The sequence below is a fragment of the Linepithema humile genome, chromosome 1 (genome assembly GCF_040581485.1).
Source record: "Linepithema humile isolate Giens D197 chromosome 1, Lhum_UNIL_v1.0, whole genome shotgun sequence".
NCBI lineage: Eukaryota > Metazoa > Arthropoda > Insecta > Hymenoptera > Formicidae > Linepithema > Linepithema humile.
This window is the reverse complement of record NC_090128.1, coordinates 42,023,459-42,037,740: the sequence shown is the minus strand read 5'-3', so window position 1 is coordinate 42,037,740 and position 14,282 is coordinate 42,023,459. Positions and strand designations below refer to the sequence as shown.

The window sequence follows — 14,282 nt, the reverse complement described above, 5'->3', positions numbered from 1 at the left end:
AACTCAGAATTGCGAGCGCTTATATTTGAAAAGTTATTCTCGAAGCCCACATAAGTATACGCATTGAAACATATACGCAAATTTTCGTACGCAATGCTGCGAGTGGTCTTACGTAGTCGCATCCTGATTACGAGTACGTTTGCGAATGCCTAATCGGTGTGAAACAAATAATTGTAAAAATAAAATGAATATTATTAATAACATTTTGATTGCACAAGAAGCCGAAGATGCACATGTCGTTATGCGGAGAAATCGTATAAGACATGTAGTAGCTGATGCATTCGATATAAGTGACCAACAATTTATAAAATTATTTCGATTAACAAAACCATTAGTGCGTGATTTAATAAGAGATTTAACACCATATATGAAACAGAGGCAGCGAAAATCCATGTTGGATATTAAAAGAAAAGTAAGTACAAAAAAAAGAAAATTATAAATATACATAAATAATACAGAACTTATATATATATAATAAACTTATATTTATATATTGTATGTAGTAAATTTATAATATTATTAATACATATATGTATTATTGACACTGTTAATTTTGCTTTAGGTATTAACAGCATTACATTTTTTTGCACATGGTAGTTATCAAACAAGTGTAGGACATAATGTATATCTTGCTATGAGTCAACCATCGGTATCTAGATGTATTAATGAAGTTGCAAATGCATTAAATGAGGCAAATATTATGAACCAGTGGATTCAATTTCCCAAAACTTTAAATGAATTAAAACATTTAAGACAACAGTTAGTGAATAATTTAATTTCTCAATAATATAATATTTAACCTGCATTATTAAAAATTACTGTGATATATTATGATATATTTCCAGATTTTATGACGGTCATAGATTTCCTGGAGTCATTGGATGCATAGATTGCACGCACATAGCTATTTTTCCACCACAAGTCCATAATGTTCCAAATCCTGAACATTTATACGTTAATAGAAAAGGCTACCACTCGATAAATGTACAATTAGTAAGTATACTTAATAAGTGTACAATTCTATCTATTTTTACATATACATCTTTTCGGCACAATTGTTACTGTGCTCCTTTAATTTTTTTTAAATATTGAATGATTATCACATCATTGTATAGCTTACCCAGACAGCACACATGTCCAAAATACATCTAAAGGATATCTAGAGGATGTCCTGTCGTCCCAAAAACGTCTTCGGGATATCTTCTGGACATCTTTTGGATATGTTGTGCTGTCTGGGTATTAATGTTATATATAATTTTTCACTTCAGGTGTGTGATTGGCGTTTATTGATACTGAACATAAATGCCACATATCCTGGAAGCACTCACGACAGTTACATATGGAACAATTCAAACTTAAAGGTAGGAATGGAAACAATCCATAGAACATGGCCAAATATGACATTTTTCCTTCTGGGTAAGTATATGTATATATATATTGTATTAATAATAAAGATTTATTTTTTGACTAAGATATATTTTATTATACACAATGTATGTTATTAATCGCCGATGTTTTATAGGTGATTCAGGTTATCCTTTACGTCCTTGGTTATTAACTCCAGTCGCTAACGCAGAAGAAAATAGCGCAGAAGAAAGATACAATAGTAGACAAATGTCTTGTCGAGCTTTAATAGAACGCTGCAATGGCTTACTAAAGATGCGATTTCGCTGTTTATTGAAACACAGAGTTTTACACTATACGCCACAAATAGCATGTAAAATTATTAATGCCTGTGCTATTTTGCACAATATATGTATAAAAAACGATGTTCCATTTCCACAATATGACGATGATTGGCAAGATGATATATTTAATCAGAACAATGGTGACAACGAAGAAATAGAAAACAGAGTAAATCCTGAATTGGCAGCAGGTAAAAGATTGCGAAATAAATTAATTCGTAATTATTTTACTTAATATATACATTTAATATATTTGTGCAAAACAGCACAGGCATTAATATAATTTTACATGCTATTATAATACATATATATTATACATTATGCATATAATTTACCATGTATAGCTAAACTAAACTGTGTTAAACTGAAAATAAAGACAATTGCAATATAAGTGTACTAAATTTTTTATAATAAACTATATAAAAAATTAAAAGTAACATTACATAAAATCGTACAGAATTTCTTCTCTTAATCTTTGTCTCTAAATGCTAACAAAAGATTATAAATTATACATCTTTTATTTCAAATAAATAAACTGACATTTAGAGAAATACAAGACAAACTTTGAACTCATACTTAATACTTATAATTAGCATAATATATAACGCATTAAAAATAACATTACATAAAATCGTACAGAATTTCTTCTCTCAGTCTTTATCTCTAAATGCTAACAAAAGATTATAAATTATACATCTTATTTCAAATAAACTGACATTTTGAGAAATACAAGACGAACTTTGAACTTATATGTAATACTTCTTGTTAGCACAATATGACGCACATATGTGTATTATATTATTATGAACACGTTTGCGAATGCCTAATCAGTGTAAAAAATAATTGTAAAAATAAAATTAATATTTTATTAAATATTGTGATTGCACAAAAAATAAAAAATGCACATATCGTGATATATAGATAAAGGCGAATTCAGACCTTACAGAAAAACAGAAAAGTAGAAACCAATCAAAACTCGTATTGATAGTAAATAGTATAACTTTTTTTTCACATGGTAGTTATCAACAAGTGTAGGACATAATGTATATCTTGCTATGAAAACCATCGGTATCTAGATGTATTAATGAAGTTGTAAATACATTAAATGAGGCAAATATTATGAACCAGTGGATTCAATTTCCCAGAACTTTAAATTAAAAAAAAATTTTGTTGTACTGCTTACAACCAGCGCGAGTTTTAATTGATTTCTGCCTTTCTGCTTTTCTGTCAAGGTCTGAATTTGTTCAAAGACATGTAGCAGACGTATTCAATATAAGCCAACAATTAATAAAATTATTTTATATTAACCATTAGTGCATAATTTAATAAGATTTAGCACCATATATGAAACAAAAGTAGCGAAAATCTATACTGAATACAAAAAGAAAAGTAAGTACAAATATGGAAATTATATATGTAAGTATATATGTATATATGTATTAAATATACCTACATATATAACTATTTTAGGTACATTTTTAAGTAATAATAATAAGTTGAAAAACAAGAATATAATAGTACATTACCTAACCAGTCCGGGAATCAGCGATCGGGGGGAGGGGAGGGTGGACGCACGAGCCGAAGGCGAGTGTGGACATCCCCGACCCCCGTGAGTAGGTCGATCGCCCCCCTGGACGTGTTAGGTCCAGAATTTTTCAGTACAAGTGCGTCGAAAGACGCACTTGTGCTGTAAAATAAATAACTGAAAAGAAATATAATGTTTACAAAACATATATTATGAAGTATTGCACCTTTCAGCAGCAATAATAAATCTTTCTTTAAGTTGTAACTCTTGTTTCTTTAGCACCAGCTTTTTTTCATAATAAGAATTTTGGATTTCGAATGTTTTTTGTGCTATGTTTGTCAAATTCTGTGACTGTTGTGTTGATTGAACTTCTTCAGAGTGTGACTTTCTTTTTTTCTTTCTTATTATTGTACATAAATCATCATTACCGTTATTTGAATTGCCTGCATCATTGTTAGTATATGTATTTTCTTTATCATTGTCTTCGGTTTCTACATTTTTCATATTAACACTGGATGCATTATGTTCAGTAGTTTGTATTATATCCTCAAAATCTTGTTCAACATATTCCATTTCTATATTATGAGTATCAACATTGATCTAAAGATAAAGAATACAGACAAGTTAACGTATTCTATGTAGAATATTTCTATTATGTCATAACAAGAAATAAAGCAAATAAAAGTAAAAAAAAAGATAACGCTAAAAAAATGAAATGCCATTAGGCTTTTAAAAAACTATTATTATTTATTAAGTTTATATTAAACTTTACCTCATCAGTCTCTGTTTGTATTTGTACTTCACTTTCTTTTATTTCTGTGTGTCCATCGATACATATAGGAGAAATTAAATTCAACGTTGCTTCTTCTATTGGACTTAATTTTAGATGAGATTCACTTCCTCCACCAGTTTTCCTTTGTTCTGCATTTATTTTGCTTTGCTTCATTTTGCTCCATGACCGTAAATCTTGCCAGCACTAAAATATTATTATCATTAGAAATTAAATTAATAAGAAATAAATTAATTACATATATTTGAGTAACAAAGTTGTCAACATATCTTAATCTAATCTAACCTTATCGTGGTGGTTATTTAAGTAGAGAAATTATTTGATTTTTCTGTATGTGCGCCGTATATACTTACTTTTCGTCAAGATTTCCAATCCTTGCTTACACCATTGCAACTATTTAAGATATTTGTAATCTTTTGCCATAAAATAGTTGCATCTTTATATGTAAAATCAGCGAAAAATTTACCAGATATTAAGCGTGGATTTTCTTCCATAAATTGTAATAATAAGGTTTTTTGTTCTTCTGTCACATTTGCACTGCGTTTTCTTGCATCCGTTTGATCCATTTTCGTTTTTTCGTCTTTTCAAAGTGACACACAGTAAATTTGAAAATAAAATACCATTTATTGAAAAATACTCAATGTTTTTGATAGAGGTAGTCAATAATCCAGTGTTGCCATATATTGTATTCGCACAAAACATACGTATACGTATCTAAATACGAACGACCGCATATTGTCTTAAAGAATAGGCATTGGTGATTGGATGATGAACGTATGCGCATTTCAATCACTCGCAAGTTGCGTATACGTAAAGTTACGAATGAGTTAGAGGCCGGTATTCATAGTCTGTTCTTATATTCAAGATCGTCTTAAGCACGAACTTATATTCGCTCTCTTTGTCAGACACAATCTATGTGTGACAAAGAGAGCGAATATAAGTCCGTGCTTAAGACGATTTGGAATATAAGAACGGACTATGAATACCGGCCAGAGAATCGGGCCCCTGGCGCGAAAAGTTATGGCTGGTTTATGCTTCGGTCTTAAGGCGGGAGCACAGACTTTTGCATAAAGCATAACGCATAAGCATAAGGAAATTGATTGGTCTATATATAAGCATAAGCAAATGCATAAGGAAATGGACCAATCAATTTCCTTATGCTTATGCGTTATGCTTTATGCAAAAGTCTGTGCTCCGGCCATTAGTCTTAACTTAATCTTAAGGACTCGTTTATGCTTCCCTGGAAATTCGGACTACGCATGTGCAAATCATAGAACTTATACTACTGGAAGGGGAATACAGCTTAACATTTGAAGGTGTAACAGAGAGACAGAAGATATAGTGTTCTCCTTTTTCTTTCCTTTGCTGTTTTCTGCGCATGATCCTCAACTGGCTGTCGAGAATAAACGAACTGTGTAAATAAACATAGCCGAAGACAAAATATTCACGCTAGTCGTTTATAATCGAATATTTATTGAGTTTTTAAGAAATGGTTAATTATTGCATTTTATGCGGTAGTCGCCGTCAAAAAGGAATTTCGTATCATGGGTAAGTGTATAATAAAATTAATAATTAGTAAATATTCTCTTAATCTCATACAAATTATTGTAATATGAAAAATAAAATAGGTTATGTTATATTTCTGAAGATAATATATTATTAATAAATTTGCTCTGTATTTTTAATTTAGATTTCAACAATATTTTCAATTTACAGGTTTCCGAAAAATCTTGAGTTGAGAACGAAATGGCTCGAGTTTTGTGGAATGGAAGAACATCATTTGAGAAGCGTCAGCACAATTTGTTCAAGTCATTTTAAGGATGAAGATTTGATTTCACAATTGGGTAAACGCATAGTAAAACCCAATGCAATTCCTTCTTTCTTCCACTTAAGGCTCCTGGTCCCGTAGCCGTGAACTCCGCGTTGACAGTGGCGACATAATTGTGGTAGGAATAAAAACCTAGTCGAATTTACCTAGTCGATTTATTGTATAAGTAAATAGTGTAACAGTTTGACCTAATCAATTGATACGATAAAAGTAAATTACTGAATAACATACAAAATGCTAATTTATAATTCAAAAATTTGTTTACAAAAAAATAAACGCGATAAATACAGAATATATATAGCTTAGTACCGTTACCGACATGTCCATATGACAGAAATTCTCATGCAGCGTCTTAGGTGGAGAATCGATGAACTATTAGACGTGAAAAAATGACATGTTGACTACCCAATTTATTCTTGCGTGCCATTTCGTTAATATTCGTTAAATGTTAGTGCTGTGATATGTGACGTGTTCATGAAACCTGTAAAATTATCCGAAAACTAAGATTAGCAGGGAAAGCCCAACGTAGAAGGAGTATTTTCTACTCATACAGACAGCTGTCAACCGTGTGTTTTCTCGCATAATTAGGCTTCGCTTCACGGTTGATTTAACGATTGTTTATAACCTGTCAAGGAAAAAGCATAGTTTTCGGACAATTTTACAGGTGTCTTAAAGCGATCTAGAGTGTTACTTTGTTAAATTATCATTTTATTTAGAAATGGCACGCAAGAATTCTCGGCGTGTCATTTCTCGCTTCTGACGTCACGAATCTAATATGGCTGCGGTGACTACCCAGGAGCCTTAAGAAAAATGAAAAAGAAGTCAAAACATCAGACTTTAACGGATAAAAGTCAAGAAGAGTCTGGCAGAGACTTCATTGAAAAAAATTTCGAACTGAATTTTGACGACGATCCTGCAGTAAAAAATGCATTTAGTATGGGCGGTAACAAAGAAATTCCAATTGGATTGTCGGATAATAACAATGATCCTGTTGTAAAAAACAAGGATGCATTAACTACTGTAAGAAAATTAGGAGACGAATTGCCGATAGTCGGTAAAGAGGGTAAAGTAACTGATCAGAAACAATTAGGAACGTAGCGAAATAAGCAGAAAAGGGGGCACTGGCCACCGGACGGTGCCTGGCGAATTTGGATTGGTGGATAAGGGAAAAATCTTCGGGTAGGGTCAAGGGAGAAGAGAATAAAAGAGAGGTAACGAAGTACGCGGGGCCTTTTTCGTGGTCGGAAGTTGAAATAGTAAGTGCATAATACAGAGTGGTGAACGTAAAGATATTGGAAGAGGAGTAGTAAAGGGAGTCAGGCGAGATTGCCGATTTATGGACAAAAAAGACTTGGTGTGCCGAACAAGGAGAGAAGCGAATATTGAGGCCTGATACCGAACAAGGGCTTTAAGAGAAACTAAAGCGAGTTAACGAGTAGCATAAGCTAAGTGGACAATATATATTTATGTATATCTGGAAATCACGTATTTCGCGGATAAGAGAGAACTTTTTAATTGAAATAAATGTATGATCTCTGGTGAAGATCTTAAAAAAGACATTATTAATTTAAATATTAATATTATTATCGAACTCGTCCTTGATCCCGTAAATTAACGCCTTCAGCGATTCTACTTCCTGACTGAGCATACGCTAAGGAAACTTACAGTATTATATCTCAGAAGTGGGATTCGAAGGGACGAGATATCTCGATTTAATGTAAATTGCCGTTGTATATCGATAAGTACTAATAATTATATGGACTAACGGAATACGTGTTTAAAGAAAAATCTCTGGTGCGCATGTGCGACACGTCGATTGCGTGTCGGTTAGGCTGAACGTTTGAACTATTTTTTTTTTCTTTCCTCTGTTTGTTGGACGGACTAAAATTTTTTTTTTTACAAAAGACAAAATCATATGAATAACTAATATTGAAGTGCGCGTTTTATGGACTTCTCTGAGTGCGCGAGCAATTTATCAACGCGACAGAATTGGCGACTTAATTGCTGGTCGAGGTGATATCGAGTAATTTTCGTTGCGATAAGTCTTGGAAACGGCTGACGATGAGTAACGTACAGTTAGATCAATTAACGTTAGAAGGATTGCGAGAAGTGGCGCGATCGCACTCGCTCGAGGCCGGAGGTGGAAAGGCGTTACTAATCGAAAGGATTTCGGCATATTTTGAGCGCACGGGTTGGCCTGAGCAAATGCGGGTCACGGCGCCGGGAAGTGCGGAAGAAAATGTATCACCGTCATTTTTGCCAGGACCATCATCGTTTCGAGACAACATAAAAGGGCCGAGCGTGACGGAAAATGTGCAAATTGAGACAAATAAAACGCGTCGCACGACGAGTGTGCCGAATATCGGAGCGGCGCATGACGTGCAAGAAATCGTACGGGCAGCGATACAAGCATATGAGGAAGCGAGACAGACGCGCGCGACGATAGAGAGCACTGTTATAAGACAGAGTTCTGAAACCTTGACAGGCGAGTCGCGCAACACAACAAACAATTCTATACATGATTGGAAACAAATTAAATTTGCAAAGAATGCTATTCCTCCTTTTGCCGGTAAAGATGATGAAAACGTGCGGAAATGGATAGAACGGGCGACGGCTATCGCCAGACTTTACAATATTTCGGACGATTCATTGGTGATGGCTGCGGCTGGTCAATTGAAGGATAGGGCGCTGAATTGGTTTCATCGGCAATCTATCGAGACGATATCTACGTGGGAGGATTTCAGAACCAAAATCTGTCATTGTTTCGATCGACGGGAATCATATACGGCAACAATGACACGTATTAACGGGCGTTTTTGGCGATCTCATACAGAGCGTTTTGTGGATTATGCGGAAAGCAAATTGCAACTGATGCAGATACTATCGCTTACAGAAAGAGAGCAAATCGAATTACTGGCGGATGGTATTCGTGAACCATCTTTAAGGCGCCAGGTTCTCGGTACTTGGGTTCAAACGGTTCCCGATTTCATAGACCACGTTCGGATAATTACGGAGGACAATATCATGCAGCGACAGTTCACCAATGTTGGAGCGCGGTCGTTTCCGGCGGGGAGGGGGATTGCGAGTGCTCCCGTAAAAACATGCACAGTTTGTAAGCGAATAGGTCATGATTCGCATGAATGCCGTCAGACTAGGATGACGTGTTTCCGATGCGGTCAGCAGGGACACATCAGTCCGGCCTGTCCACGGCGTAACGCGGGCCCCGCGGCACCGCGAAGCCATATGATTCAAGAGGAAACAGACATCTCTTCGCCTCAGGTCGTGGATGAGTCCACCGTGAATCGAATTAGCCAATCTGTGAATAGCACTCGCGACGGACCGTGCGTGAGGCTGCACAGTATTGCTAATAAATTCAAATCGTTTCGTGCTCTTATTGACACGGGAAGCCCAGTGAATTTAATTAAAAAATCAGTATATCAGGACTTCTGTCAGAGCGATAGACTTTTTAAAACCGAGAAGAATCTGCGTTTGAGAGGAGTCAATGACTCCGCGATTGCGGTTATCGGCAAAGTGTTTGCCCAGATTGCATTGGAGAAGCTACCGGAACAGTGGTTTGATATGGTGTTGTACGTGGTTGACGACGGAACAATGGCGCACGAGATTTTGATAGGCCGTGAATTCCTTATTAGCTCAGAAGTTAAACTAATTTACCAGAAGGGGGAATATGATTTTGTTTATGTGACGGAAGCAGAAGAAAAGTTAGAATCAATTCTAGCCATAAACGTGGTGGAGGAGAAAGAGCCTTTCGATTCTATTTTGGAAAGTTTGGATGCGGATGTATCAATGGAGAGAAAAAACGAATTATTCGAAATTTTAAATGGAGAAATTGACAAGACAGTGGAGCCAAGCAATGATGACTATTGTGTAAGAGTCCATCTGAAGGATAACTCTTTATTCAGATATGCGCCAAGAAGGATGTCGTATGCGGAAAGGAAGGAGGTGGATGAGATAACGGAGGATCTTTTAAAGCGTGATATAATTCAGCCCAGCATTTCACCTTACTGCTCACGAATTGTATTGGTGGCAAAGAAGAATGGCAGTAAACGCATGTGCGTTGATCTGCGACCTTTAAATCAGAGGATTTCGCCACAAAAATTTCCATTTCCAGTGGTTGATGACCAATTGGATCAATTGTATGATAAGCGTATCTTTACGAAACTGGATTTGAGGGATGGTTTCCATCAAATTCGTATACATCCGGATGATACGAAATATTTTGCGTTCGCGACGCACAATGCTCAATATGAATACAAAAGAATGCCGTTTGGGTATTCTGAAGCGCCGGCTGAGTTCCAGAAGCGGCTTTTTGTTATATTTAAAGATTTATTGAAATTAGAAAAAATCATTTTGTACATCGACGATATTTTGATTCCGACTTTTACAATTGACGAAAATCTAAAAATTTTAAAAGAAGTAATGTGTATATTAAAGAAATATGGTCTTGAATTGAATGTATCGAAATGTAAAAAAAAAAAAAAAAAAATAGAATTCTTAGGTTACACTGTTTCTGCTGATGGGATTACCATGAGTAAGCGCCACGTGCAAGCTATACTAGATTTTCCGCAACCAAGTAATGTGAGACAGGTCCAAGGGTATCTCGGTCTGACTAATTATTTTAGACGGTTCATCAAGGATTATGCAATTAAAGCTCGACCTCTCACGCAGTTAACCAGAAAAAACGCTATTTTTGATTTTGACATAGACTGCGTAAAGTCGTTTCAATTACTTAAAAAAGAATTAACCTCAGCACCAGTCTTACACATATATAATCCAGCCGCAGAAACGGAGCTACATACAGACGCTAGTATTTTAGGGTTTGGGGCCATTTTATTTCAGAAACAAAAAACAAATATCTGGGCACCCATCGCATATTTTAGTAAAGCGACGATTGATGCAGAAAAGCGTTATCATAGTTATGAATTGGAAACCTTGGCCATTGTAAAAGCCATAGAAAGGTTTCATGTATATTTGCAGGGTATTGTTTTCAGGGTCGTGACTGATTGCAATTCACTTGTATTGGCAATGAAAAAAATCAATATAAATCCGAAAATTGCGAGATGGTCACTGGCGCTACAAAATTATAAGTTTGAACTTGTGCATCGTTCGTCAGAGAAAATGACGCACGTAGATTGCCTGAGCCGCAATATTTTATTAATCAATTCGATATCGATGGAAGACGAGTTAATGTATAAACAGTTAATGGATTTAAAATTAAAAGAGATTGCCGAGGAAGTAGAACTCAAAGGGAGTAAACATTTTACATTAATAGATGGTCTGTTATTTAAAATTTATAAAGATAAAAACCTATTTGTTATTCCGGAGGGCATGATTAATAATGTTATCAGAAATTGTCACGACGAGCGAGGACACGTAGGCTATGATAAAACGGTAGCAGGTATCTTGACGCATTACTGGTTCCCGGGTCTCAAAGTCAAAGTACGACAGTACATAGAGAATTGTATAAAGTGTTTGTCTTTTGCTGTATCAACTGGAAAAGCAGAGGGAGAGATGGAATTGATTGATCGAGATAAAAAGCCATTGCAAACAGTACATATAGACCATTTTGGCCCACTAGAAACTACGGCGGATAAATTTAAATATATCTTGGTTATTGTTGATGCATTTACTAGATTCGTATGGTTATTTCCGACTAAGACTACCAATACTGCTGAAGTGATAGATCACGTGATAACAATTTGCAACTTATTCGGGTATCCGAGACGTATAATTAGTGATAGAGGAACGGCTTTTACGTCGCACAGTTTTGCGGAGTTCACTCAAGAAAATAACATTAAACATGTTATGACCGCGGTGGCCTCCCCATGGGCAAACGGATTGGTGGAAAGGGTCAATCGTTTCCTAAAATCAACATTGGCTAAATTGGCAAATGATTTGTCGGGATGGAAAGATGTGCTGGGTAAAGCGCAGCACGTTATTAATAATACATTAAATAAAGCGGTCGGGGCGTCGCCCAGTAAGATATTGTTGGGATATGAACAAAATCGAAATTCGGATGAGCAATTGCGCGATTTCATTGATGAACTGCGTGGGGTTGATCTCAATATAGAAACAGAGAGACGCGAAACGCAGGATCTTGCACGTACGGTAAATAGACAATTGCAAGAATATAATAAGAAAAAATATGATGAACGACACCGAAAATGTACTAAATACAGTGTAGGTGACTTGGTATTAATTCGCTCTCTGCAACATAAGCCGGGGTTAAATCAAAAACTACTTCCAAAATATAAAGGGCCGTATAGAATAAAGGCTATTCTCAAAAAAAATCGGTTTGTAGTTACGGATATCCCGGGTTATAATCTTACATCGAGACCATTCAATACCATACTCTCAGCTGACAAAATAAAGCCATGGATTCGCGTAAGCAACAGCTCTGAGGGGGGTTCCAGTACAGAGTCGATTATGTCGAAAGGAGAAGCGTCAAATGAAAATTAGAAAAGTAAAGAGATACTGCGAAATAGATGCATGTTTGCGTGCAAATACCAGACATTTTATAATAACGCGAACAAGCTAACAGTTAAATAATTGCGCAACAGTATAATTTGATGACCGGTTCGAGGACGAACCGATTGACAGGACGGCCGAAGCTGTAAGAAAATTAGGAGACGAATTGCCGATAGTCGGTAAAGAGGGTAAAGTAACTGATCAGAAACAATTAGGAACGTAGCGAAATAAGCAGAAAAGGGGGCACTGGCCACCGGACGGTGCCTGGCGAATTTGGATTGGTGGATAAGGGAAAAATCTTCGGGTAGGGTCAAGGGAGAAGAGAATAAAAGAGAGGTAACGAAGTACGCGGGGCCTTTTTCGTGGTCGGAAGTTGAAATAGTAAGTGCATAATACAGAGTGGTGAACGTAAAGATATTGGAAGAGGAGTAGTAAAGGGAGTCAGGCGAGATTGCCGATTTATGGACAAAAAAGACTTGGTGTGCCGAACAAGGAGAGAAGCGAATATTGAGGCCTGATACCGAACAAGGGCTTTAAGAGAAACTAAAGCGAGTTAACGAGTAGCATAAGCTAAGTGGACAATATATATTTATGTATATCTGGAAATCACGTATTTCGCGGATAAGAGAGAACTTTTTAATTGAAATAAATGTATGATCTCTGGTGAAGATCTTAAAAAAGACATTATTAATTTAAATATTAATATTATTATCGAACTCGTCCTTGATCCCGTAAATTAACGCCTTCAGCGATTCTACTTCCTGACTGAGCATACGCTAAGGAAACTTACACTACTAATGACAGAGATGCAACACTTCGATTGGATAATAACTATGATCTAGTTATGGAGCATGATGAAACGTTAATGACGAACAGCGATGAAGATACATTACCTGTACCTGTAGAAGGTAATTGTCATTGAAAATCAATAATTGCAATAAATTAAAGAATGATAACATAATTTTATATTATTTAAATCAATGTAATAATTACTGAAAAATGAAAGTTTATAATAATTTATTGCAGTTTATTGCTTAAAATACTGCATTAATGGAATTAAGTATCAATTAAATTAGATATTTCTGCATTTTATAAAATAAAAATATTGAAATCGGATATTTGATCCAACTCAAATTATTGGTAATGATTATTAGGTGCATCTGCTGTAATAAATGTTCTCAAAACTCCGCCAAAATATGTTGAGCCTCGATTCGTTGGAGACATTCAGTCACCACATCTCGCTACACCAAGAAGAGCTAAGCGGGCATTAAATTTAGCCAAATCAAATATTGTACAGTATCGAAGAAAAATTGAGGTATTGCAGCAAGCAAATAGAAGATACAGAAAACGTATATTGCATATGAAAGACCTAATAAAAATGTTAAAACAGAAAAATTTAGTGTCAGATGGAGCTGCAGATAGTTTATTAGTAAGTTTCGATAAAATTAATTATTAGATACTTTTTTACATTGGGTTGTTTATTTGTAAATTCCAAGAAAAATATACTTGTATCTAAAGTACAAAAATAGATATACTTGTATCTAAAATTCTGTATATATGTAATTTGTACAAATAATTTTTTTACAATTTTTATATAGTTATATTACATTTTTATATAGTTGATTATATACACAACTATATACACTTCGACATTTTTAAATGTATTTTTATTATTAGTACTTTTTTATATATTTCCAGCAAACACCAAGTTACAACTAACAATTATATAACTGTAACTTGGTGTTTGCTGGGTTATTTTTATACTGAATTGTTGTACTTAATTCTCTATGCGCTACATGTTTACTATGTACAATGTATCTATGTATCATATACAAAACACATTGTGTGTATATGAAATTTGAAAACTAATAAAAGAAAGTATTTTAAATACATGTAAATCTAATATATGTTATATGTATTTTATTTATAAAGGCCCAGATGCCCGAAGTTATGCAAGGAATGTTGAAA

At 35.0% G+C, this 14,282-nt stretch overlaps 3 protein-coding genes and 1 long non-coding RNA gene across 4 annotated transcripts; 3 read left to right on the top strand and 1 right to left on the bottom strand.

Moving 5' to 3' along the window:
• The first annotated feature begins 14 nt into the window (after positions 1 to 14).
• On the top strand, positions 15 to 2,076 carry LOC105679547 (putative nuclease HARBI1). Its single transcript, XM_012379618.2, has 5 exons — positions 15 to 412; positions 563 to 759; positions 846 to 993; positions 1,269 to 1,416; positions 1,523 to 2,076. The coding sequence occupies exons 1-5, from the start codon at positions 146 to 148 to the stop codon at positions 1,918 to 1,920; spliced, it is 1,158 nt and encodes a 385-aa protein (XP_012235041.1). The 5' UTR covers positions 15 to 145; the 3' UTR covers positions 1,921 to 2,076.
• LOC136997444 (uncharacterized) lies at positions 1,438 to 4,920 on the bottom strand. Its single transcript, XM_067348194.1, has 4 exons — positions 4,354 to 4,920; positions 3,983 to 4,186; positions 3,639 to 3,810; positions 1,438 to 3,387 (listed from the first exon to the last, which is right to left on the bottom strand). Exons 2-4 carry the CDS (start codon positions 4,154 to 4,156, stop codon positions 3,341 to 3,343), a joined length of 393 nt encoding a protein of 130 aa, XP_067204295.1. The 5' UTR covers positions 4,157 to 4,186; positions 4,354 to 4,920; the 3' UTR covers positions 1,438 to 3,340.
• Positions 4,921 to 5,278: 358 nt separating this feature from the next.
• On the top strand, positions 5,279 to 6,574 carry LOC136997445 (uncharacterized). The gene is made up of 2 exons (XR_010888188.1): positions 5,279 to 5,548; positions 5,717 to 6,574. It is a non-coding gene; the product is annotated as an uncharacterized lncRNA (long non-coding RNA).
• Positions 6,575 to 7,889: 1,315 nt separating this feature from the next.
• On the top strand, positions 7,890 to 10,299 carry LOC136997524 (uncharacterized). Its single transcript, XM_067348442.1, has 2 exons — positions 7,890 to 10,117; positions 10,281 to 10,299. Exons 1-2 carry the CDS (start codon positions 7,890 to 7,892, stop codon positions 10,297 to 10,299), a joined length of 2,247 nt encoding a protein of 748 aa, XP_067204543.1.
• The last annotated feature ends 3,983 nt before the right edge of the window (positions 10,300 to 14,282 follow it).

Excerpts from the sequence above, each read along its gene's own strand:
- LOC105679547 (XM_012379618.2), top strand. The coding sequence starts at position 146 with ATGCCTAATCGGTGTGAAACAAATAATTGTAAAAATAAAATGAATATT. Across the intron at positions 760-845 it reads TTAAAACATTTAAGACAACA|ATTTTATGACGGTCATAGAT; the intron begins GTTAGTGAATAA and ends ATATATTTCCAG. Across the intron at positions 994-1,268 it reads ACTCGATAAATGTACAATTA|GTGTGTGATTGGCGTTTATT; the intron begins GTAAGTATACTT and ends TTTTCACTTCAG.
- LOC136997524 (XM_067348442.1), top strand. The coding sequence starts at position 7,890 with ATGAGTAACGTACAGTTAGATCAATTAACGTTAGAAGGATTGCGAGAA.
- LOC136997444 (XM_067348194.1), bottom strand. The coding sequence starts at position 4,156 with ATGAAGCAAAGCAAAATAAATGCAGAACAAAGGAAAACTGGTGGAGGA. Across the intron at positions 3,811-3,982 it reads TACAAACAGAGACTGATGAG|ATCAATGTTGATACTCATAA; the intron begins GTAAAGTTTAAT and ends CTTTATCTTTAG. Across the intron at positions 3,388-3,638 it reads TGCAGGCAATTCAAATAACG|TTATTTATTTTACAGCACAA; the intron begins GTAATGATGATT and ends ATTTCTTTTCAG.